The following is a 25624-nucleotide window of genomic DNA, read 5'->3' as shown; positions in this document are numbered from 1 at the left end:
TCACTGCAGAAATCATCTCTTCCCAAGTGACAAAATGGCACACTTGTTATTCTTTGCCACATTGGTAAGCCTCAATTCTTCCTTTCTGCAAAAGCACTTAGAACATGCGAAATAAGCAGCAGAAAGGCTTTTCCTGCCAAATAGCGATCATTTGTGTCTTCTGTCAAGTATTTGGCACTTCAGGACTCAGGTTTGCTCTCCTTTTCAACTGCAAGCATGAAAATGAAGGCACATGGCAAAGTGAAAGACATTCCTCTGAAATGCATTCCCTGAAAGCATTTCTTCTGTGCAGTGAAGCAAGCACCCTCGCTGAATCATTGCCCTGCTGGGTTTTGACAGTTCAAGGTTTTCCTACCTGGGCCTCCTACGACTTTCACGCTTCCTTCTCCCATTGGCATGATCCTGGTGTCAGACACTGTTGAAGAATGAAGAGAAACTTTACAGGAGAAGGCAACTGTAGAGCAGGCTTCCTCCTCCCAAGCCTAGCCACTAGGGTTAGATCCTCCAGTCTTTCACATTTTTGCTATTCAAACCCCCCTGTTAGATGCTCTGCTAAGGAGGATCTTTACCGTTGTGGCTCTTGTTGTGGTCTTTGTTTCAGTAGCACCTGCAGGCAGGCTAATGTAGGGTCCCTGTTGTGCTTGGTGCTATATGACTGCAGAGGAACATGAGCAGTCTTGGCTCATCCTTGCTCCGTAGATATGTGTTGGGTAGAGGCACCTAGCAGGCAGAACGAGAGGATGGAGGCCTGACACAGAGGCACAGCTGCCATTTTGGGTGGAAAAGAGCTTACTGAAGAGTGGAGGGGTGAGATGACTGGAAAGAAGCAGGCAGTGGGAGAAGTGGGTGAGAGATGTGCAAGATGTGGATGTGCAAGAGGGATATCAGGGAGAGGGCTAACATAGGACCTCAGAGTAGGGCAGAGGGGGGCCAGATTCTGAGCAGAACAGAGCAGAAAACCGCACATGATTTTCATCCAATCTCTGCCTTTGCTGACTTTAAATGTCAGCCCAGTCTCTGTGATCCTCCTTTCTGTGCTCTGCTCCCTTACATGGAAACAAATCCATGGATTGTAGGATTTTTATCAGGGGCTCCTACTTGGCTCAGTGTCCATGCCACTAGCATTACAGGGAAGGTCCAGCCTGCTTCCATTTTCTTGGAGGAGGCAAGCAAGGAATATTTTGGGACAGTGTTCACAGAGCAGCATCTTGTGAATCTGGGCCAGCACCAAGGTTGCTATCATAACACACTGCTAAGGTGTGTGCACAGACCCAGGAGCAGTCCTGCAGAGAAGCACCCCTGTTTTCTTTATGTGCTGCTCGCACCTGAGGAAAACTCGGTGTCCTCTTACACCAGTGACCTTTCTCTGAATTTTTTCCCCTGGCCGAAGGCACTGAATTTGCCTGCTCTATTTCCTACCTTTTTCATAAGTCACATTGTGTAAAAGACTTGTAAAATCTTCATTGATCAGCACAGGTTCTGGGAGGTTAATGGATCGAAATGGGCTGCCCTGGAGAGGTGTAGGTACCGTCTGTGACCCATGATCATCCTTCTGTGCTCTTCTGTATGAATACAAAGAATGAGACAGTTGGAAAGTATGAATGCTACAGGTGAAGCTCCTATGTTGCAGCTGTGGAAGACAATAGTGTAAGTATAAGCACAGAGTCAAAAGTAGGACAACTCCAGCAGAGATCAGGAAAGGAGTTGGCTTTGATGTAGTTTATGAACAATGTTCTGGAAGTAACTTCCACTGGCTATAGGTTATTTCAGATCTGCTCTTTTGCAAAGCATATTTCATCTAATTAAATGGCTTAATTAGCTAAGGAGCTAGCCTAGATTTGTCATCGAGGCAGCTGCATGCTCATCAAAACTCAGTTTTCGGAAGGAGGTTTATTAGGGCCAAGGTGGACGAGCTGACTGCTTCATCATAGCAACAGTGTGGCCCAGCAGCGTGCAAACATGCTCCTGCATGACCCTGCTCAGAGAAGAAAAGGCTGGTGACAGGAAAGCAGAGCATGTCTGCACCATCAGGAGCCCACCAGGCTAGGGCTTCCAGTAGAAATCAGGGTTGATACACATGTCCAGCCAGGAAAAGATTAAGACATTGAAGCTATAAGGAAATTAACAAAACAGACACCACTGCTAATGAGCACTTGAAGAGCTTCGGAGTTCGTGCCCTTACTTAGCTTTCATTTTCCGTGATTCCCGCCTCTTCTCTTGCTGCAGCTGCTCAATTTTCTGTTGCATTTCCTCCTGCTTGGCACTGATTTCTTCAATCATTGATTTTGCATCGCTGAGCTCCTCCTGAGAAACAGACAAAAGCACAGCATTCCCAGAGTGCCCATCAGCCTCGCATAGCTCTGCTTTGAATGCTGGCTGGCATGCAGTACACAAGCTTCGGGATGCTGGGGAGAGCGGCTCTGTGGTTAGATACTCTTCCTTTGCAAGTCCAGTGTGTGTAATACACTGCATGGCAATCCTTAATTCAACTACAGGCAACTCACCCAAGCCAGCGTGATGTCACATAGTTAAGGCACTGGTGGGAGATGGAGGCATGGGGCTTCACCCACCACCAGTTAAAAGCACAAGGAGGACTCCTGCCTTTAATGCCATTTGGAGGTGGGCCTGAGGAAGCATGTTACCCTCTGCAGTTCTCCAGCATGTGCATTCACGTTTCAGTTGGTTCAGAGCCCAGTTTTATCACTCACATGTGTAAGCTTTTGCCAGTCAGGCCTTGGAGCTGGCTTTTTAGCCTGCTTTCCTAAGGAAATGAGGCCCTCCGTAACCTCCCTGTCAGCACATCCTCCCTCAGGCAGTTTTCACAAAGCTTTACTTGAATGTAGAGCTCTCTCATGCGTGAAGTTCCTGCAGGTTTCATCAGTGTGAGCAGCAGGACAGAGGAGAGAGACTACAGAGTTCTTTGTAAACTGAAGGAGTGGGGTTTTCCCTAAGCAAGCAGCTTCACTGGCAGCTTGACATTTGGACAGTCAACATGGGCATGAGGCTGAGAGAGCAGCTTTTACCCCTCCTGTTTCTTACATAATTTCTTGTGTCTGGATTTTTAAACCCCTTTTTACCTCTGAACAATGCCGTGGGTAACCCTGCCTCTGGTAGCTTTGAGACCTCTGCCATGTGCAGAGGAGACACTTCTTGTTTTCTCCTTTGCTTGTCTGGGACCACAGGGCTGCTTTTGCCTGGTGCTATCCACGTCTCCCTGTCAGAGGGTTAGTAACAGGCTTTTCCAGTAAGCAGCCGTTTTTAACTTCACAAGGTATTATTGACTCAGCAAAACCCCATGGGGAAGATCTATCATAAAAACAATAAAATAGTTCCTCTGCCCATCTCCTCACAGGCAGTCATCCAGTTTCTGCATGGAGGTGCTGGTTGGTTTAGTGTACATGAAGCCTTCTTAATAGTCTCTCTGCAGTCCTTTGTCTTTATTCTCTTGGACTGGATGAAACCAGGTAGCACTTCCTCCCAGTCATGTGGGAATGCAACTTCAAAAGGCTGTAGGGTTTTGTGTTAATTCCCTGCTCCACAGCAGCTTGGGTTACTGCAGGAAATGCAAGAGACCTGGCCCAGGGAGAAATATTGCACAGAGGCCATGTGCCTATTGCATGTGCAGCCCCAGGCAAGGGTTGCTTGTGCCCAGAGCAGCTCACAGCACTGCCTCGTGGCCCATCGAGAAGGCTCAACAGGCCAGGGCATGGGCTACATTTGGGCTGGGGTAGTCAGGGAGACACAAAGCCAAAGGAAGACCACCAGAGATATCTGAAACAACTGCTAGCTCATTTTCTTTGCAAGCAGGAAGGACTGATGGAAGCAGGGGAATTCTGCCCTATGCCACCCAAGCTAGCATGGCAGGTATGCAGCCCCCTTGGGGGTCACACTCCTACCTTGAACGTGTTGAGGGAATTCTTCATCTCAGCCACTTTCTCTTCCATGGCACAGCGGCAGCTCTTGACCTTCTCCTCCAGGGCGTACTCGCCATGCTGGATCCGTGACAGCTCCTGCATTGCTTCTGTGAAACCCGCCTTCAACTCAGAGGCTAATGCCTGCAACTAGAGGAACCACAGACATGGTGGGTTCAGTCCCTCCTCCCAGATGCAGGTGGCTGTGTTCCCGAGGGTCACCCATGCTTCAGAGTGGCATGAAGGCTGGGTGTAACCCATCCTGTAAGGTGCTGACCTCTTTCTCCTCCTCCAGTTATGGCTGGGAGACATGGAGGGAGGTTTGTCCCCTGCTTCAGCCTCAAGTACAGGGTAGGATGTGTTTGTCTTGGGCAGTCAGTGTGCCCCTTTTTAGATTTAGAGTTTTTCCAGGCTCCCTGGCAGTTTGCAGCCTGTCAGTCTGTAGAAGGAGAGGACAGCCTGAAACATGCCAAGATGCTTTGCAGTAACAGCAGCCAGATTTATCAATCCCCAAAGCAGCTGAGCAATCAAGAATATGTCCATTTTGAGCAAGTCCTCCTCACCCACATGCTTGTGGGGCTGGTGCTCTCCCCAGACAGGTCTAACACCTCCTTGCTCTCCAAGGGCTACGGAGAAGCTCTGTCCTGGTTCAGCAGGCCCTTTCCAAGCAAGGAGGCAGCTCTTTAACTCATGATGGGGAGGGAGCGGGAGGTTTTCCCCTGGCATACAGTGACACTGTGCCCACTCACCCTGTTTGCTGTCCCTAGAGGCCCTAGCACTGCTGGAAGAGCTCACCACCTAAGCTAGAGGCAGCCAGTTGATAGCTGCGTGAAGCAGGAGACAGAGCAGGGTGAGCCAGGCTGGCATAGCGAGCAGACAAGGCAGTGTGGAGGTGGGCAGTGAGGGGAGGCAGCAGGGGGCTAAGCGGGGACACCCTCTTCAGGGTCAGCTTGGGCTGGCAGCCCTGAACTCTGCCCCACTGCTGTGAGCAAGGAGCTCGTTCTGCCTGCACAAAGCCCATGGTGAGGTCGCAGGTTTTTACCTTTACAACAGAAATTCGGCCTAACATCTGGTTATAAACTGAGTCCAAAACTGGAGCACTGATGGTAAGAGGACAGCCACCCCGGGGAACTCAGGCGCTTGAGTCCTGTAAATGGAGCAGAGATGGCTTCCGATACCTTGGGGCAATGGCATGCACCATCCTCCTCCGATCAAGACTGACAGTGTCTTTACAGAGGACGTCTGCCTGACATCCCCACTCCTACCCCAGTGCTTACCCCACTGTCCCCAGTCTGGTCTGGCTGGACACGCATTCCCAGAGTTGCCTGGCTAAGAGGAGTGGGACTGACAGGCTGGGACAGGGCAGAGAGGAGCAGGAGGCTGAGGGCATCTTCCCTCTTCAGGCAGTCAACCCTGACTCCCCAAGCCAGCTGGAGCTCCAGACCCCTTGGTTCAACCCCTTCACCCATCCTTTCTGGCCACAGTGGACACCTTCCTGTGACACAAGAGTATCACAGGAATTGTCACCTTGTGAGTGTAGCCTGAAAAGTTAGAGGGGCTGCTTGGGGCCATGGCTGCTAGGGGAGGCAATGACCATACTGCTGCTGATATCTCAGCCTAGGGGTTGAGGCAGATGGTCTTAGCATCATCAGACATCCTGACACATCTCCATGCCTGGAGATGTGGGGGGATACCAAGTGCTGCAGCAGTGCAAAATGTTCATATTCCCATGCCTGCTCGCAAGTGCTTGCCACACTTCCACACTGAGCTGACATTGCCAAGGCAGAGTCTCCCTGCTAGCCTGCATCAGGGCTTGGCATCACACACTTTCCTCCAAGTGAAAAGGGGTGATTCACCAGATCTGTCCCTTCCAACTGAAATATGCTATTCTGTTGTATCCTATGCTAACCATTTTAGAAATCTGCTTGAGGATGGGGATGTCACAGCCTCAAAGTGGAGCAGTCTGGAAACTGGCCGTGGAGATAACAACAGCTGGGGAGGATAACCAAAAGTGAAATGTTTTTGCCCATAGGTCTGGCCATATCCTCCTCATATGCTTCCAGAAAGGGTGTAAACTAGACAGATCCTTTGTAAAGGGTACAGGGATTGGAGTCATTGCTCATCTAGAGATTTCAGATTCAAGAACTGCTAGGCATCAGCAAGAGTCAGTAAAAAGGGACTACTGCAGAGACTTTAGTATCCACGTGCACCGAAATGCTCTGTGAAAGCAGAGTTCAGACAGCCAAAAGAAAAATTGGGACTAGAATAAAATAGGCTTTCCCTCTAAGAGCAGAAAGTCACTTGTTATTTTGGGGTTCACTGTTGGCCAATCTGCTCTTGCAGTCACAGTGCTAGCTTGGTTTTTTATGTATCCTTTGTGCTCCAGACCCCAGCCTGGGTCTGCCCTACCCAGTACATCCTTCCTTGGCCCCATGCAGCTTGCAGTGGCAATTTCAAACTCTGAAATGCATCTTGCACTTGCATTTCCTTTTGTTGATGCTTGATGGGTAAAAGCAGCAAGCAACACAAATCAGCCATATCTGCCAGGGCTTGTATGGCTGGACAGGAAGTGCTGAAACCCTGAGAACTCCCTTCTCCACTGCCATCAGCGCTGAGAGTAGAAAGGAAACACTAAGAGCCTTGTGGCACTGGGTGCAAGTTTGATGCAAAAGTGAGTGGCACAGGAACAACATATTTTCTTTGAACTCCTGCCAAGCACAGTGTAGTGCTTGAGCCATGGATTTTGGTTTGAGCTCCTTCCTAATGACAAGCTGTAGAAAGCCACCCTTTAAATCCCCTCAGCTGTTGCAGAAAATGGAAGCTGCTGAAGCGCCAGCTCATGCTTATGTCTTGCCCAAGTTATGTCTACAGGACCAGAGACATTTCACAGGTTTGTGAACCCCTGAAAGTTAAACCAATTCAGTGCTTCTAAACTGCAACACATACCATATAAAATAGACAGATTTTATACTAGCACAGAAACTTGGCAACAGCTTAACTGTAATGTGTTGTTTTGCCTCACCTATTCATGGAATAAATAAACTGTAGTACTTAAGTTGTGGAAGTTAAGGAACACACCTTAACAAGTGAGGTTGAACTAATGCCTAGAGGATAAGTGAATCTGCATGGTCACAGGGAGTCCTTAGAACATGTCCAAGAGCTGTTCAAAAAAGCATTTGGACACCTAAATAATTTAGGTTAAGATACACATTTCAATCCCCACTTGCCTTTGGAGTGTGGCTCTCAAACTTGACAAAGCAATGCACTGAGGGATCCAGCATCATGCATGTTTAGCAGATTATGTCTTTGCTGGGGAGCATGACTCCCATTTTACCTGCTCCCATGATATTTTTCAGCTCTGTGTGGAAAAGCCATGCAAGTAAAATCTCTTAACAAGACCAAATAACTCTGTTGTGCTCTCCTGGTAGCTGCCCATAGGGAAATGAAGGGTTCTCCTTCTCTCCCTACATGACTGATTAATAAGACACTGGGAAGCAGTCACTTGTGACTCTCACTTGCCCTCTAGCACAATGAGAATATGAATGCTCTATTGTAGTCCACCTGGAGAGGGGAGTAAACATTTCCTAACGTGGGGGAACTGTGACAATGTGGAGGAAGTGATGATGGCTAGAGGGGAGGAGAAGGGTGAGATTGGAAGATATATGGGGAGCATTTCTCAGCCTGGTTTTGACTTTACTTTCAGAGAGTGGAGATATGTATGTCTCTCTCTATATATATATACACACACATATATGTATACACATATAGAAACCAGCTGTGAAATCTCCTTTGCTGAGCCTCTACTTGTCTCTGTTGTACTGTCCTCGAAGGGTAAACAGGACTGATGTTGCTTCTGGGACCAGAGGCAGCAAAACTGTAGAGCCTTCCCATCCTTCCTCAGTGGGTGCCAGCAATTTAAGCCATTTGCAGTAGATAGTGACTGTCCATGCAGTCTAATGCTTTGTTCAGACTTTGAGGCTGCTCAGGGAAGGTTGTCATGGCCAGGATACATGTTTGACTTATGGAAGGAATGGCTGGGGTTGAAAGCAGAGAGCAGTCTTGGGGAGCTGGGTTTGCTACCCTGGCTGCCACTGAAGGGGTGAGAGGGAAACTTTACTTCCGTGAGTATATGTGTCCCCAGATATGTCCTTCAGTAATAGCCAGGCTGTCCAGAGCTCTGTGTCTCCAGAAGAATGGCTATTTGCATCTGCTGCCCTTGGCAGCTGCCATAAGGTCCTTACACTAGAACAGAGCCTGCCCTCAGGAACCTTCAGCTGAAGCCTGTCAAAATCGGTGGAAAACAATCTCAAGATGAAGAAGTTCTGCAGAGTAATAATTCTGTTGCTATAAATATATCCTAGAAAAGAGCAAAACTGCCTGCAGCCATGAAGAAGTACTGCCTGTTAACTTTGCCCACCTTATCTACTATCCATCACTTTGCACATCATCTTATGTAGCTGATCTGAAGAAGAAAGTAAACATTTTGTCACCCAGAAAGAAGGCTGCCTGAGGACACTGCCTGGAACTAAGCTGAGACAAAGTCCAACAGTTGCCACAAAGCCTGGAACTGATTTTTCTGAGCTTCATGGTGTATGCTTCTACCAGGGAACAACCAATTTCTAGCACAGCTACTAACTCCTATGTCTAAGGGCAGCACTTCTACAGCCAAGCATCAGGAAGGCTTGCAAAACCTCATAGCAGGAAAGCAGCAGAGCTGTGCTTATTTACAGTGGCAGAGAACCTGGCCCTAGGAGTATATCCAGTATTTATACTCCTAGGTAAGCATGATAGGAATAAAGGCAGAGCAGCAGGGTAAGGATAGAAGAGAAGGATGGAGATACTTAAAGGGGGCTGCAAGCACTATTGTCTCTTGTTTCACATCTGTGCAGTCTGTTTTGGTGACTGCAGTGTCCATAGGGCCCTTGCTGAAGCAGAAGGGGACAGCCAGCTGGTAACTTGTATTGAAAGATTCATTAGGGTATCCACATCTTAGCAGGGTTTTTCTGGAAAGCAGCATGTGTACATGTTGTTCCCAGCACACTGTCCCAACATGTTGGATCCACTGTGCTGGGCCCTTCAGCAATCCAGTCACAGATCCTGCTTGGAGCTGCCTGGATGGGAAAAGAGGACGTGACAAGAGAAGTACTGGCTAGTTAATGGAAGGCAGTATCTTCTCCACTTGCCATGGTGCACTTGAAAGCAATTACAGGCATTAGTGTTGCAATGGTGACAAGGGAAGGCTCAAATAGTCAGGGTTTCCAGTTCGCAGGTATGCTTGTCTTTCAGAGTACGGTTCCATATTGAAGCAGACCAAAGTTTAAAGTGCTCAAAACTCTGTTGTGTTTCCTGCAGACTGGAAATGCTTTGGAAACATCACTGTGGAAACACTGAAACTGCATCTTACAGGAAGGATGCAACCCTTGTAGAGACAATCTTGTTGCATCTGTAGTGGCTGATAGCAGCAAGAATGTCAACATGAAGAGTGGCCACAGAGCTCGGGATGTCCTGTTCACCTTGAAAACAACATAGACTCAAAGACAGGGTTTCCAAGCTCCTGGCTGGGGAGCCAGACAGAGAAATGCAGCAAGACTCAAGGCTCTGGCCAGCCCGGCTGGTCTGGATTATCAGGCAAGAAGAGCACCCCATGGTCCAAGGAGCTGCCAGAGCCCCCAGGAGACTTGGTTCCCTGCTGGGGAAGACACCCCCACCCCATGTCAATCAACACATCCTTGCTCCTGGGACAGTTAATCAGGTTTAGCCATGAAATCTCCCTCCAGCCCAGTGAATTGACTTTCTCTAATTGATGCTAATGATACCAGCTATTTAATTAGCTGAGCTCACAATCACCCGTCTAAACACAACTGGAGTGTCTTTTAAGATGAGGCCCAAGATGTGATACGTATAACATTCATCCATGCAGTGTGCACGTTTTAGTTGCCATGTTCCTTGTAAGTGTCTCTATTTTTCCTTCCACTTATTTAGCTTTTTAACTACTATTTATCAGTAACTCTTTAAACTCTTGGAGTTATTTAGGGCATTTTGCTCATCTTTACCTGGGAAATCTGTGTTGCAGGGGTACTCACAGGCACACTTTCAGTCTCTCCTGTGGGAATAAAGAACTTCAGTCAATTAAAATTACTTATTATAGTTGCTATAAATAACTGGAACAGAGGGTTTGAAGTCCCTCTTGAGGTACAAATCAGTTTTAAAGGACTCAAGTCTTACTTTAGGAGGTGTGAACACCATATCATTTGTAAATTAAGCTGCAGTTATAAAACAGACATTAAATTCACCTCATTTGCTGTCCTGTGTCTGAATAAAGCTGATCCCTGTGAAGGGGTGAGAAACCTTGTATGTGCAAACAGGGCTACATTGCTCCCTGTGAAGTTCAGTGCTGTGTACCAGCCTTAAGTAACACGGTTTTCCCCCTAAAGCCTCACTGATCCCTCCCCCTTCTGAAACTGTGGATTTTATCCTTTACTGTATTTGTACATATTTCTGTTATCTCCACAAAAGTCTGATCTGTATATTTTAAGCCCTAGGTTAACAGACTTAGCTCATGGAGGAGCTTATATCTATTTTTCAGAAGTGTTTTGAACACTTCAGAGACATTGTCTCTAGGCCTTAATGAGTTCTGAGGATTGATGAGGACTGAAACCAAGAAGTCTAAATATATTATTTCGTCTTTTAACATTGTCTCTTCACTGCAGAAACCAGTTATCCAATAGAAGTTATCACTGCACTTTGAGGGAATTACAGTCAAATAGCCATTGTTTTCCATGTTATTCCCTAAGATGGCCTTTGCTCCCAGGAAACACCATGCCACACAGTTCTTCATCTGAGTCACCTCCCATTGGCAATGTCACTTCATGAGACCACTTGCCTCAAAGAATTTGCTTCACCCATCTCTGCTGTCAGTCGCAGACATGATTGGTGATCCCATGCCCAATTCTAGGGGTGCCAAGCTCTCTCTTTCCATGCTGGCTGCAGATGTTAAGTCCCTTACCCACCTGGGCCTTTAACACCACAGAAATTCAGTCCTACAGAGGCTTGAAAACAGTGCAGGGAGGACTTTACACAGTCAGCCAGTAAGTGAAGTAGAAAGCTGAAGCCTGGAAGTCAGAGATTTCCAAGGCAGACACGTTCTGATTTCTTCACCCCCTGCGGGGGAATATGGGTTACTGCCAAGGGCACCTATGAATTGGCCCTGTTCTGGTCCTTAGGATTTGTCCTGATTCAGAGGAAAAGGAGCAAATTAAGGTCTTTTCCAACCCTAACTATTCTATGATTCTGTGATTCCCCAGTGACTCACAGGAGTGTGAGGCAGGGGGAGGAGAGGCTGTACTCCCCTCTCTGGCTATGTACTGCTTTCTCCTCATGCTGGCTGGTCCTGCAGCCCTGGGGAGGGGTAGGTTAGCAGGGTCAGACAGTGATTCCCTCCAGGGAATATCCTCTAAGGTTCCTCCTGTAGAAAACAAGGGGTAGGAGGCTGACTAGGAAAAGTAACTGTGAACTCAAAGAGCCAGCTGTTTGGGGTGAAATCTCATCAGCCCAAGTCCCAAGTTTCATCTTTTAAATGACAAGTTGTTTTCATTTTCAGCTTTGGCCCTTCTGGGGCTAAACTTTGTCTGCAACTCCACAAACTCGAAACTGACTTTTGACCTTAAGTGAATGATGAAGCTTTCTCATGGTGCCTCACTGGGGCTTGAGAAGGCAGATGGTGTTTAAATGCTACTGCTGGACCCTTACTGTTGGATGGTAATGACTGACCCCAAAAGAGCAAAAAGGCATGTTTCTTAATCATTAGCACAATACAAACCAGGTGCTGGGAGGACAGTGAGATGCTGGTTTTGCATGGTGATGGGCATATTGAATGCTGAGCTTTGTGGAGGTCTGGAGGAGTCAGGTAGCAGTGCAGCAAGAGAGAGCAATGGCCTGTCCTCACATTTTCTTTGGAAGGGCTGGACCCAAGCACTGAAGAAGTCTGGATCTTTCATTTGGGTTTGGATAGGAATCAGTCTGTAGTGTCCTTGGAGAAACTCAAAGCAAAGAACTCCTCCTGAGCAAGACCAGACGAGGGGAAAGGATCCCTGCTACCTTGATTTTACCTCCCACCTTTGTCATGAGCATGAGCAGAAGCACTGTCTGCATGTTCTCCGTCAAAACCCAGATAATTGCTATAAAGTCACTGCTAAAAGCTGGAGCAGAGGAGGCTCCTCACAGTTGCCCTGTGGGAAGAAAGGGGATTTGTGGTTATCTCCCAATTTCTGCAGTGAACATCTGCAGCCCATGGGGGCATACCAATTAATTGGAAAAGATCTCTGAGTTAATTTCCTTTCCAGGCTACTGTAGTGCAGGGGCCGAGGTACACAGACCTAATATATCAAATTAGAATAATAATAATAGAGAAATTAACTCTTCCATTACCTATGCCATGAATGAATGTTCGCACCACCAAGCATCTTCTAAGAGGTAAAGAGATAGTTCAGGCTCTCTCCTGACCTGACAGTTATGGGCACTCCTAAATTTGCTCCCCCTGCTCCTCATAGTTTCAAGAGTTTCTCAGCATATGGACATAGTCACCTCTGAAGTAGCAAGGCAGAGGATAATGCTGCAAGGGGTTTGAGGTGAGAAGCAAGTACTATCAGCCCCACATTGCTCTGTAAGAAGAATATTTAAAGCTGATAACCACTAAAAGCCTGGACCTGAAACCCCTGAGCTTTGCAGGCTTTCTAGAAGTGTTGCTGACTGTAGCAGGACTGGTTGCATGCAAGCAGTGTGGCCTGGATGCATCTTGGTGCTTGCAAGATCATGACTGGTGCAGAAGTCTGGGTTGCTGCACTGACAGGAACAAGAATCCCTTGCAATAAGGCATGTGGGGGGGAGAAGCAGATCCTCATCACAGTGTCCTCATGTAAGACAAAGCGTCTGATAGTTAGAAGTCTCTCTACATCCCAAGGCAGAGATGGGTCCAAGGCAAGAGAGGAATGACTTCCCACAATGGACATTACATATGCCACAGGATTATTTTCCAGAGGGGAGAGGGAGGTGTTTATAAAATAAAAGATAAAAACTTCACACCTCAGATATTTCTATGAATTTAAAAGACGGGAACATTTGCCCAAAGCTGCCATGGCTAAGAGGTGTTCTCAGGGGCTAGCTGCCAACAGACAGCTCATACGAGAGCAGGTTTCCTCCTTGCTGTCTTTCATACTATCAAGAAGTGAAATAAGAGGATGCTTTACCTTCTTGTTTGTTTGAGTCCATGGCTGCTATAGGGTGTGCGTCCTCGGAGGGACTCCTGTCCTTACTCTGGAAGGTTCTGGCTGGTCACTGGGAACATCCCATGGCTTAGAGCTGCCCACATGTGAGCCCTGCGATGGGTCAGCTGGTCTGAACCCTGAGTGCAGAAAGATGCAGAAAGGGTTTACTGAGCGGAGATGCTCAAAGTTCAGAAAACAGAGGGCAGAGGAGTAGGGATTTGAGAAGGAATGAGGCATCTTAAAGGTCTCTTTGGGTTCACAGTGCCTCCACAAGCAGAATAGGTGCCAATCCAAGCAAACACTTCCCTCCCAGCCCAAGGACGTTTGTATTTATGTGGATGGGTGATTAAGAGGTTCTATGTAATCCCACAGAGACTATTTGCTCAGCAAGATGCTTCTTGTATGAACACAGAAGTAAAATGAGACATACTCTGAACGGAACATAAACATCTTGCATGGGTGCTCTGCATCAAAGAACCAGCTTTTTGCTATGCAACTAATCACCCAAAATGTCCTCCAAACTTATGTTTGGGACACAGAGGTATTGCCTTCACAGTGCTGCTGTACAATCCTGCTGGCACTTTTGGACATGCTTGTACTGTTTTCTCTGCCAGTTGTCTCCCTGACTTTTTGAGGCACAGGAGTGCTGCAAGGCCACCTCAGTGTGTAGAGCTGCAGCCTCTCTGGGAACCTAGTCAATCCCTTGGTAAAGCATCTCATCAGTCTGGTAATGGAGTTAGGACTTTGGAAACAGCCTTTAGATAATGCCTGGTTAATGGCTCAGGCAGAGCCCCCCAAAAATAGATTGTTCCAGCTAACACTTATCAGCATGGGCACTGCCCCACATCCATGCTTCCTCTCCCCAGGGTTTAATTCAAGTCTGCTTTTGTCAAGCCTTACTAGGAAACCAGATGTGATTTAGGACTCTAGAATAACCTCACACCTCCATTCCTGTCTGACATAGATATGCCCAAGGCTGTTGTGAGTTATCATTAGCTTTGTTAATGGGATTGGAGGGGCCAGTGTAATTATGGCACAAAGCTCTGCTGACACAGCTCTGCCAGGAGAGCTGTGGTGATTCAGAGAAGCCTGGGGTGATGTTTACAGGGAAGCAGGCACAGAGAAAGGCATATAGCATTAAATAGATAGGAGAGATGCAAAAGATGCAAGAGCCCTGGTGGCTTTAGGAAATGGCTGCAGAAGCAGTTGCTTCTGGTGCAGTCAGGAGCATAGCTTAGGGGCTTTTGATCTGATAGCTTTCCAGTGTGGAGTTCCTGAGGGGGGAGGGTGGTGGCACCACCGGGGCCCCTGAGATGGGGTGATGCTGAGTGTTTCTGAGCTGTGGCAAGGGATGCCTCGTATGGTCAGGCTGAGAGTGGCACAGCCAATAGCGTACACAGCCAGCCTCCTGCTGAGGGTATGATGAGGACTGGAAGGCTTCCAGAGCACAGTCCTGGGGGGGACATGGGAGTTTGCATCTTCCTGAGATTGAGGATTAATGAAAGGATAAATGTGTTATTTATAAGAGAGCTGCTTATGTGATGTCCTCCTACAAGATCCATTGTCTGCTCAGGACAGAGGATCGTTTGGTGACACATGGAAAATCTGAGCCAAACTGGAGGGACTTTGGATGTAGGCTTTGTACAAACAGGCTGGGAAAGCTTCTAGGTGGGCACCTGGTTACAGTGAGATAAATGCAATAGTTTATTTAATCTGTTTTCTATCAGCTAATGGTGTAAAAGTAATTTTCCTGTTCTGAAGTCTCTAAGTCTCATGGCAGAGTTTAGATGGGCAGGGACCTCTGGAGTTACCTGACTCAAAGTAGGGCTAACCCCAAAGCTGGATCAGATTGCTCAGAGCCACTTCTAGTCCAGATCTGACTGTCTCCCAGGCTGGCAACTTCTCAACCTTTCCAGGCCTGTCCCAGGGCTGCACTACTCTCATGGGCAAGATGTTTCTCGTTACAGCCAATGTTTCAATTGCTGCAGCTTGTGCCCTCAGTAATTTATCCTTTCATTGCTACTGTGAGAAAAGCCCAACTGTCTTGTCTATAAGGCCCATTAGGTAGTTGCAGATGGCTGTAGGACCCCCCAGCCTTCTCTTTCCCAATCTGAACAAACTCAACTCCCTCAGCCTCTCCTATGCTGTGTGCTCCAGTCCTCTTTAGAGGAATAAATCAAGAAATAAATAAATAATTTTTTTTTCTGATAGGTATCCAGACTGGCAAGAACACGATTTGCTTCTGAAACACATAAATATGCAGTCGTTTTTAAAGTAGCTAAACCTCCTCTCTAGTAGCTTTGAGGAGCAGGTACTTGAGTTTGGGCCTCTGAGAGAAACAGACCTTCAACTTCAGCTTCAGTAGTAGCTCGTTTAGTAGCAAAGCTGTTAAGCTTCGCTTCCAGCTTAGTCTAGTCAATGCCATAGCAAATTCATGAGGCTTCTGTTATTGGGACCAGCTTGTTTAACACTGAGAACTGTTTTAAAAGGTCAGAATTGTTTCTGCAATGCTGGGGATAAAGGAACACATAGAAAAGGCAAAACAGATATGAGAGAAACATAAACCTCACCTGTGATAAACTTTGGCACAGCTTTTTGCTGGAAATTCTTTTTTTTGGTAATAAAAACATGTACATATTTTTACCCATTCTACTTTTATATTATTAATGTTTTACCATGCCGGTTATAGCAGCATAACAGTATATAATTGTTATCTATCAATAACAAAAGTTAACAAACATCAGTTAGTATGGAATTAGTTATATTAATATACATTAAATACACTAACTGCATGGTATGTCTTAAAGATTTTATAATTTTACTATTCACTGGCTCAATTATTCTGGGGCTTCCTAAATCTCTGGTGACAATGTGACATTGGTACCTCTGGCCTTCTCAAGGCAGGGTGACCACACCTGGCCAGTACCAAAATCATTTACTGTGGGAGAATGCCAAAATGAGAGTATCTAACCCATGCTGCTGCACAGCTTTAAATGGGGAAGTCAGAGGACTGTAATACATGAGGAAACAATGTATAAGGCAGACATCCAAGGTGAGGAAAAGACAGAATTATAGTATAATTAAGTTCCATCAAGTGCTCTCTACTTCCACCAGCTCCTCCCAGGCCATCTGAGATCTCAAAATGCTTGTCTAGGTCCCACTTGGGCATGTTCCCTTGCCCATCACATCACCAGGGCTATGCCACCAGTCTCACAGATGGTGATTCAGACTGAGGGATGCAACACAAAGAATACCTGTGTCTACCTTCCCCTAACACATGGAAACCTGCAGTTGTCATGGAGGAGAAGTTCACAGGAGGGCATTTCCCCCTCTGCTGTGCTACAGGTGATGACAAAGAATGAAGTTTGTCTGATACAGAGAAAAATAACCTGCATGAGGTTTTAATGACAGTGAAGCTATACTTGTAGAAGAAGGGCTTGTATGAGGATGTGTCATTGCCCTATTACCTATCTGCTGTTCTCATGCACTTTCAGGGCCACAAAGGGCTGGAAGATATGCCCTTGGCATTGTATCTTCTTTTATAAAAACACTGTGAGTTCCTGCTATCATCACAAGTAATATTTTCCTTAATAGAGGGAAGTCAAAGCAATGGAGATTTAACACTTGTGCAGACAAGGACAATGTCTGAGCACAGCCTCTGTCCTCTGCAGAGCTCAGAAGTGAGGTTTGAAACTGGGACACTGGGGATGCCGCCATTCCCTCTGCTCCAGCACCACCAGCTCTGCTATATGACTGCACTGCAAAGTAGGTTGACCTTGGTTAAGTGGGTCCAAAAATTTTCCCTGCTTACAGTTATGGAGTTACTGTCTTTCATGTGTCCTCTGGCTGCAGACTGCAATTTCCTGAGTCACCCCTCCGTTCTTTGTTAGATCAAATAATTGCATTACAGTGGCTACTTCACATTAAGGAATCACTGCTGGACTCCATGATATATATAACATTGCCTGCCAGTCCCTCATTCTTCTGAACTGCTGAATATACAGAGCAAAACTTCCTTCCACATCACTAAACCAAGCAAAATGTGCACCTCACCATGGTTTGGAGTGAAGCTTTGTCCTCTACTCTTCCTGACTGCCAGGTAGGGAAGCTGTTAACACTGTCCTTACCAGGGACAAGGCTTTTAGTCAGCCTGAGCTGACTGAGAAGTGTCAGGCTTGTTCCTAAAGGGAAAGGGATTGGAAAATAAGATTGACTTCTGGCCTTAAGACCCTTGATGTGGGCTGCTTGGTCAAATCCTGCCTCTGCTGGCAGTGAATAAGTCATCACCTCACAGCAGAGCCTAGGTGAGTAGAAACCCTTGTATATCTTTAGTCCAACTTCCTGTTTGGCTCAAGGCTAACTCCAAACTACATACGTTCCTTAAAGCTGTATCCAGTTCAGGTCTGAAGATTTCCTCCAGTATCCTGGGGAAGAATATTTTTCCTTACATGCAGTCAGGATTTCCCTTTGCTGCAGCTTCTGCCCACTGCCTTTCACTGTGCACCTCTGGGAAGAACGTGAACTCTGTCTACTTTATAGCTCCCTTGAGGCAGTGAAAAACTGCAAGAGGATCCCCCCCTTCATCTCTTTTTCTCAGTACTCAGCAAACCCCATACCCTTAACCCCTTCCCACATGCACACACATAGAATCACAGAATCATAGAATAGTTAGGGTTGGAAAGGGCCTTAAGATCATCAAGTTCCAACCCCCCTGCCATGGGCAGGGACACCTCACACTAAAGCATGCCACCCAAGGCTTTGTCCAACCTGGCCTTGAACACTGCCAGGGATGGAGCATTCACAGCCTCCCTGGGCAACCCATTCCAGTGCCTCACCACCCTTACAGTAAAGAATTTCCTCCTTATATCCAATCTAAACTTCCCCTGTTGAAGTTTTACCCTGTTACCCCTTGTCCTGTCACTATGGTCCCACATGAATGCATGTGCACACTGGAACTAAAAGCAAGTCCTCCATAAGGCTGCTTTCCTAAACCACCATCAGGCCTCTAACCCTGGCAAATACAAGGTTTGCCTCATAAGGTTTGCCTCATATGCCAGCCCACCGCAGGGTAGTTTTCTCATGAACAAGGATGTGTTATTGTCCCTCTGCAAGCTTCCCACTGGACAGGTTCAACAACCAGTCTCATGAAGCCATCATCAGACTGTCTTGGCTTGCAATCCAAGCCTATGGCCCCCCTACTTTAAGGACAAGAAATGACAAAGATGTTCTTGTTTCTTCAGAGCTGAGCATTAAAACACATTTACCTTCCTGCAGCTCTCATACAGCTAAAATGACACCTTCAGAGCAAAACCCAGAGAATAGTTTCAGGGTGTTAAAGCCACCAGGTTCCTCCATCATGGCTAAAGGAAATATTTTCCTCTTTTCTCTCTATCTTCCCTCCAGCAGCCAAATCTGACAAGCCCAAGAACCAAAGCTGTGCCACCTCTGACACTAGTGATTGCCATGATTCTGGCCACTAGTGTGCAGCAAAGAATACTGCCCTGATGCCTTGTAGCTGGCACTGCAGCCCCCCCAGTGCAGAGCAGAAGGCATGTGAAAGTTAACAGAGCCTGAGCCAGTTCCTACTTCCCATGAGATCCCCATAGAAAATGGTGAAAAGGTGTGGGTGGTTGGGGAGGTCCCAGGGTTTGCCCTCTCTAGCTATGCTTTAGGCACAGGGTCAAAGACCACAGTGACGTGCCCCTGAGATGGGATTCCCACATAGAGCTGTGCATGAGAGAGGGAGAGGAGGTAGGTCCTGCAGCCTGTGCTGCGTTTGTATGACCATGCTCACCCTTCCAGTGCTCCCCCCACATGGAGTGGCACAACTGGGAGAAGCAATCAGCTGTGGAGATGATCACTTGTTACAAAGAGTGATCAAATAACCCAAGCATCAGCATGCAAACAGGCAAAGTTGAGTAAAGCATTTACAGCCTAGCCTTGATGGACAACAGTAACTGTCTGTTTGGCTTTCTGTCCCATTCTGCTTCTGAAATCATGACATGGGTAACAATGCAAGGAAATCCGTATGCACTTTTGCTGCTTCAGTTGTTAGACATCCACAGTTGTCCTAAATAAAAGCTTGGGATCTGCCTGGTGACCGTCTCAATCCTGCTGGCTGAGATTGCTGGCTGGTTTTGAGTAGCCCACTTGAAGAACAAACCCCAGTCCTCTACAGAGAGCAAAAATTTAGTGATTTACTCTCATCACTCTCATGCTTTGTCTCCAGCTGTCATTCAGACACTTCAGTTCAGCATGATACCGCAATTTATCTCTTAAATGTTAACAGCAGAAAAAAACCAAACATCTTTTTAACCTGGTATTTTAGAGACCTTACTATAAATGCAGCCTCACGAGACTTTCCAGCACACTAAGAAGCTAGATCTCTATACACAGTCTCAGAAGAAATCAGCTGGAAATAACTGGACACGTAAGATGCAAAATACTTTAAATACCATTGTATGTACTGCACATGCAATGTTAAATAGCGATGTCTCTAGCTTTTCCCAATAATACAAAAAACTATTATTAGTCCCACTCTTCATTCCATGCCGCGTATAGTTTCAACTTACCCCAGGCTGTCTGAAGATCCTTCAGCACTGGCGGTTGCCAGAGTTGGGAATTAGCACTGTGCAGGAAAGGAGAGAGAACTGTAATGGTGGTTTGACGTTTCCCGGGATGGGACTGTCACATGCTAATCACTGATTTGAAACGCAAGCATAACAAATGCCTTCTAATTATGTAATCTTTGGGTCACATCCTTGCATGCCCATGCGGTAATCAGGGCTGTGCGCTGGGATGATACTGACTTTTTTTTCCTCTTTAATTAGAATTGCACACTGCTGTGAAGGGAGGGTGAGAAGCCTTGAGAAGCGATGGGCAGAGTGGGCCACGTGGTGGGAGCTGATGTGATGTCTCTGATACTTCCCTGAGCTCCAAGGCTCTGAAGTACCTCCTTAAGTACCAAACCAGGTATCCTGCAGTTGGGGACAGGGTGATGGGACCAGCTCCTCCCTGCTTTCCCTGACACCCTCAGTCTCCTACCATGCATAGCCTCATGAGGGATGCCAGGGCCAAAGGGCACCCTTTCTTTCATTCAGGGACAAGAGAAAGGTTGCCAAAGTAGAAACTATTAGCATTTCTGTATGTTCTGTTGCTTGTTGGATCATGAAAAATGTCCTTTGAGTAAAAATAAATAAGAGCTTGGAGTAAGGTGGGAGAGTGGGAGGCAGAAGCCTTCCACAACCTGCTCCGTTTCTTCACTAAGGTCCTCCAGGACTTTTTACTCCAAAGAGCATCAAGAAAGCAGAGGAGAATGCAGGCAACCCAAGGCTGTGAGTGTCAGGAAAAGGTTTGAACCAATCCAGTGAGATACTCCAAAGCATAAGTGCAGGGAGACATAAAGGAGGCACAGTAACAAAAGCCAGACTGATTTCTCCCTAAAAGGCAAAGCTCTGCTTCAAGGTATCTTTCAGGCAGAAAACCTGAGATGTAAAAACCTAAAATCAGTGTAATTGCCATGGAGGACAGGCTCACAGATTAATGCTGTGTGGAAGATGCTGCTACCTCTGAAGTCAAGGACTAGGGACAGGAATGCTGTATTTCTTTTTTTGGACTATTTTAGGAACAAAACACAATAAAATTGAACAAAATTAAATGATAATTCTGAAGGAGTTTGCTGGGAAGTGCATTTTTGGTGTGAATTCAACAAACAGCTCAAGCTTGGAAAGATTTAAAAAATAAATAAAAACATATAGCTTCACAAATCTGTGAACAAAACATTTCAAATAGAGGTTTTCCTGCAGGCAGCTTTAAGACAAAAGACTGAAAAGTGTTATATTGCCAAATGATCCATGAGCCATTTTATTTCAGATGGCCCAGTATGTTCCAGTCTGCTGATAATGTGCTTGGCTTTATTTTGCTAATAAACCACAAAGCCCAAGATTTTTCCTAATCCTAGAAAAATTAGTTGAGTATTTCAGAGCACTTCTGAAGGAATGGTATTTATACATTGTGTCTGCAAATTGAAGCAAGGACAGGTATTTACTAGAACTCCCTTAAATATCCGGCAAGTGAACACTCAACAGACATTTTTCCCTGACAACACTGGTATGTTGTGTTGGGTTTTTAATAAACTAGAAAGCAGGTTTTCTACTTTGTAAAGCAAAATTTTCAGATTCATAGTGCAGATACCTGTGATGAGGCAAACAAAAATAAAATGGGTATTTCATTGCATTAGACTTTCTGATCAGACAGAGACAGTGATTGGTCTCCCCTCTGCCTTCTCCTGTCTACTTCCTTTCCGCATAGCAGAGGTCTGTCCTTGAGCAGTCTGGTATCAGAGCCTGGGGTTTATGGGTCTTGACCTGTGAGGAGTAACTACCACATTCCAGCTGCACTTGTTCTCTGCCCTGACCCTACTATGCAACATCCGGCTTAAGGTAAACATAATCATAGGAGCACTGTGTTTGCAGAAGCTTCTGTGGGTGGTGAGGTTTGTTTTCTGGAGAAAGTTATAAAAGTTGAGTATAAATTAGGCACCGTTTTTCAATGACAGGTTTTTTCTTTGAAAGACATTCCTAGGACAAATTAAACATCCTCAGTGGTTATTTGTAATAAATAATGAAGAAATCAATCAATGCCTGTTGAAAACTGGTCACAGCTGTTGAGCCCAGAATGCAATTAGAGAGCTGCCTTTAACCCATGCTACTGTCCATACTGAACAGTCACATTTACAACTTCTGCTTCAGCCCCATTGGTGCCTAGCCATGAAATGTGCCATGAAATGTGCCACTCCACTGCATTTCCATCCTTCTCTTGCCATCCTATAATGACATGAATCCAGCCTGTTGAGAATGCTGTCACTTTGTGGCAGTATGATAATGCGTGCATTACCCAGATGAGGAAATTGCCAAGAACAAGAACCTTCCCAGTGTAAATACCTGCCTTAACTTTCTCCCGCACTGCAGTCTGTGAAAGTTCTCACCTACAAAGCACACAGGTTAGAGAGCCAAAGGACATATTCCTTTCTTTGAAAAAGTGTATTTATACCAACATCCCAGCATGCAGCCTCTATGGGAAAAACTTCGTAGTCCCAGTCATGATTTGAAGTTACCAGGCATTAAGTCCTATGAAGTTTACCCTGAATTTCATTAGGAGCATCTTAAGGATGTGTAAGTTTATGCCACCGGTTACTGTGTGCTCTTGGTGTAAAACGCCATCCTCTCTTCCCTATCCTGATATAAGATGCTGTGACAAAGATTTACAGCCTCCTGTCCTGAATTCAGCCCTTGTAAACTACATATTTCTCCTGATTTTTGAAATCTGTGGTCAAGTTCATCATTGTACCTGAAAACTGCTATAAATAAGAAATACCTATGCATCTGCATCCCTTGCAAATGAGGGGAAGATAACTTCTAAAATCAATTACTGGAGATCTGTTTCCATTAAAAATTTAAGCCACCTTCAAGTCGCAGCAAGTTGCTATGGTGCTGCCTATATATGTTCTGCCACAAAAGCCACAGTGATTTGGTGAACTGACTCCTATCTCCTGTGAGCAGGAAGAAGCTAGCAATCCTGAAGCTGGCAAGATAGCTGTCATTGGGCTGTCAGGGAGTGGCGTGTATTAACAGTCACAAAACAGTGTCAAAAAAGAGAAGTCTTAATTCCCTGTAGTAGAGGCACAACTTAATGTAATCTTCTAAAGTATTGAAATAAATGTCTTCCATTCTTCACCAAACATTTGTCATACAGGCTCCCATTTTGTATCTAGGTACATTCTGTAACATGTATTTCATTTGGTGTCTAATCTATTTAAAAATAGAATTGGTCATCCTTCTAGTACTATTGTGGCTACTATTTTTGGTCAGCAGGGCAAGACAGAGCTTTTTTTCTGATGAAACACCACAAATTATCAAACACACATTTTAGATTTACTTCAGATACTGCACTGAGGAGGTACTTAAAGAAAAATTAAACCAAAATAAAACATGAATGTTCTCATATCATTTTTTATGGTTAATTTTCTCATTAAATCTGCAAGTAACTCATCTGCCCTGACAGCCTCAGGGGTTAATTCGTTTTTCTGGATTTTCATTCAGTGGAGCAAGTCTTTCAGCCCAAGCCACGCTTGGGACTTTAAATCTGTGCTGTAAAGCATTTATGTGCCATAAAATTAGTCCTTATATATATTTATGAGATACTGAAAAAAGGACAGACTGCATCTAATAAAGCCACAAGATGCCATTTTCTAATTGCAGATCTTTATCTGTCTTTGTTATTCAAGTTTGTTATATTGTTATTCGGTTTCAAGGACTGTCTCCTCTCCAGCATCAATAAAATAAGCAATTTTCCTATACTTACTAATTAATTCCTGCAGAACTCAGTGAACAAGGGCAGCTAAACAATGGTTATACAGAGGTCCCCTGTTCCATGGTGGGATGTGTGTGTGGCATATACAGATGTGCAGGAGGGCCATGCCTACCTCTCTGTGTGCACAGCCTGTCTGTGCAGGGCTTTCATGTTGACCCCAGCACTTGTCACTCATATAACCGTCTCCCTGAAACTGGTATAGATTTCTTATGGTTCAATCCTATACACCCAGTTTTGAAAAAGGAACTAGAAGATGTGCGTGCAGCCCTGGAGTTCTCAGTACAGGAAAGATATGGACCTGTTAGAGAGGGTCCAGAGGAGGGACATAAAAACGATCAGAGGGCTGGAGCACCTCTCCTATGGAGACAGGTTGAGAGAGCTGGGCTTGTTCAGCCTGGAGAGTGGGAGGCTCTGGGGAGACCTTACTTCTGCCTTTCAGTTCTTAAAAGAAGCATATATGAAAGATGGGAAGAGACTTTTTATCAGAGCCGGTTGCAATAGGATGAGGGGTGATGGTTTTAAACTAAAAGAGGAGGATTCATGGACATGAGGAAGGAATCTTTTACAATGAGGGTGGTAAAACACTGACACAGGTTGCCCAGAGAGGTGGTGGATGCCCCATCCCTGGAGACATTCAAGGCCAGGCTGACGTGGTTCTGGGCAACCTGATCTAGTTGGAGATGTCCCTGCTCATTGCAGGGGGTTGGACCAGATGAGCTTTGAAGGTCCCTTCTAACCCAAACTATTCCATGTTCTTACCAGACCTGTCTTTTTTTGGGGTATGGGAAAGACACTTTAAAAAGTGCAGCACGTGTTGAGAACCAAGCCACCAGTGTCACTGTTACAACCAGTGGCTGAAGTTCGTACATTCAAACACACAGCAGCTCGAAACCACACATAATGTCAATGTGCCGCTTGAGCGGGCGATCCTTTAGAGCCGCAGGCCGTGGTTGCCATGCGGAAGTGTGCACGGTTGCTGGGGGGGGGGCAGGAAACCTGGAGGGGGAAGGCGAGAACTTCCGGGTCAGAGGAAGTGGCGCCGGGCCGGTGCGGAGCGCAGAGGAGAGGAGAGGTGGGAGCGGAGAGGGGAGCCGCCGGTATCCCCGGGGATGGCGGGCGGCGGGTCCCGGCGTGCGCGTAATGGCGCCTTGGAGGGCGGGGTGTGTGAGAAGGGGGCTGAGGGGAACATGGGGAGAGGTGGGGGACGCGGACCTTGCTGTGAGGGAAGGAGGTTTGGGGGTGCTGGTGGCCGGACACCTCTGTGAGGTGTGAGGGATTGGGGGGGTCGTGGCGGGGAGGTGCTGGAGGAGTCGGCAGGGAAGCGGTCCCTGGGAGGGAGCTGTTCTGTGGCGGGGCTCCGGGCTGGGTGTGGAGAGGAAGGAGACGGAGACCCCGAGTGACACTGTCCTCGGGGACGGCTGCAAGTGTCTCTGTGTCTCTGCCGTGCCCACCCTCTTGCCCTCCCTCAGTTATGACTCTGCCTGTCTGTTAAATCCTGTCCAGTCCCGGTGAAGCTCCAGTGGGGAGAACTGCCACAAAAGCGAGGGTTGCTTCTCTCCAAGCCCCAAACTGTTGCTGCTCTCCAAGCCCTCATCTGGGCTGTTACTCTTTCATAGCCACATCAGTTCTTGTCCTGGCTATGGAGGTGCCGATGCAAAGATGAAGATAATAACTTGTGCCAGAGTGTCCTGTCCCTGCAATAGCTTTCCATTTGCAGGAGCATGATCCTGGGGCATGTGTTAGTGTTGGGCTGTTCTGTCACAGACAGCAGCTGCTTAATACCAATAGGTTTTTGTCAGAGCTGGTGAAAATCCTGCTGTGAAAAGGAGAGGAGTGCTTCCGTTTCCCAAGACAGATCACCAATCACTCCTCTGTCCAGGCTCCACAGAGTGCTCAGCCATGCGGGCAGCTCCTTGCAGAAAGAGCTGGCTGAAGAGCAAATTAATGTGGAAGCAAAGTGTATCTTCGGCTTCAGCTCCCCTTTGACCTTTTACTCTCAGCCCTGCAAATTCCTCAAGTCAAAAAGTGTCTGCTTTCTGCTGTGAAAGTTCCCCTGGAGGTTTGTCCTTTGGGTTCCCA

At 46.5% G+C, this 25624-nt stretch overlaps 1 protein-coding gene across 5 annotated transcripts in view; it reads right to left on the bottom strand.

The window, feature by feature from the left end:
- ARHGEF33 (Rho guanine nucleotide exchange factor 33) overlaps positions 1-19893 on the bottom strand; it is a 30375-nt gene extending 10482 nt beyond the window's left edge. For 2 of the 5 annotated variants that reach the window (XM_062614372.1, XM_062614373.1), the window contains exons 1-7: positions 19747-19893; positions 13157-13311; positions 9965-10014; positions 3897-4061; positions 2183-2304; positions 1420-1562; positions 356-415 (exon numbers count right to left, since the gene is read on the bottom strand). In XM_062614372.1, the coding sequence (XP_062470356.1) occupies positions 356-415; positions 1420-1562; positions 2183-2304; positions 3897-4061; positions 9965-10014; positions 13157-13178 (562 nt within the window). In that variant the 5' untranslated portion in view covers positions 13179-13311; positions 19747-19893. Of the gene's footprint in view, positions 1-355; positions 416-1419; positions 1563-2182; positions 2305-3896; positions 4062-4953; positions 5059-9964; positions 10015-13156; positions 13312-19746 lie in introns of all 5 variants that reach the window. The other 3 variants (XM_062614374.1, XM_062614375.1, XM_062614376.1) reach the window with 3 other exon arrangements.
- Positions 19894-25624: the final 5731 nt, after the last annotated feature.

The sequence above is a fragment of the Pezoporus occidentalis genome, unplaced genomic scaffold (genome assembly GCF_034315485.1).
Source record: "Pezoporus occidentalis ecotype Australia unplaced genomic scaffold, CSIRO_AGI_Poc_V1 ctg175, whole genome shotgun sequence".
NCBI classification, from domain to species: Eukaryota; Metazoa; Chordata; class Aves; order Psittaciformes; family Psittacidae; genus Pezoporus; species Pezoporus occidentalis.
Note: the sequence above shows the minus strand (reverse complement) of the source record. Positions and strands in the feature narration are given on the sequence as shown.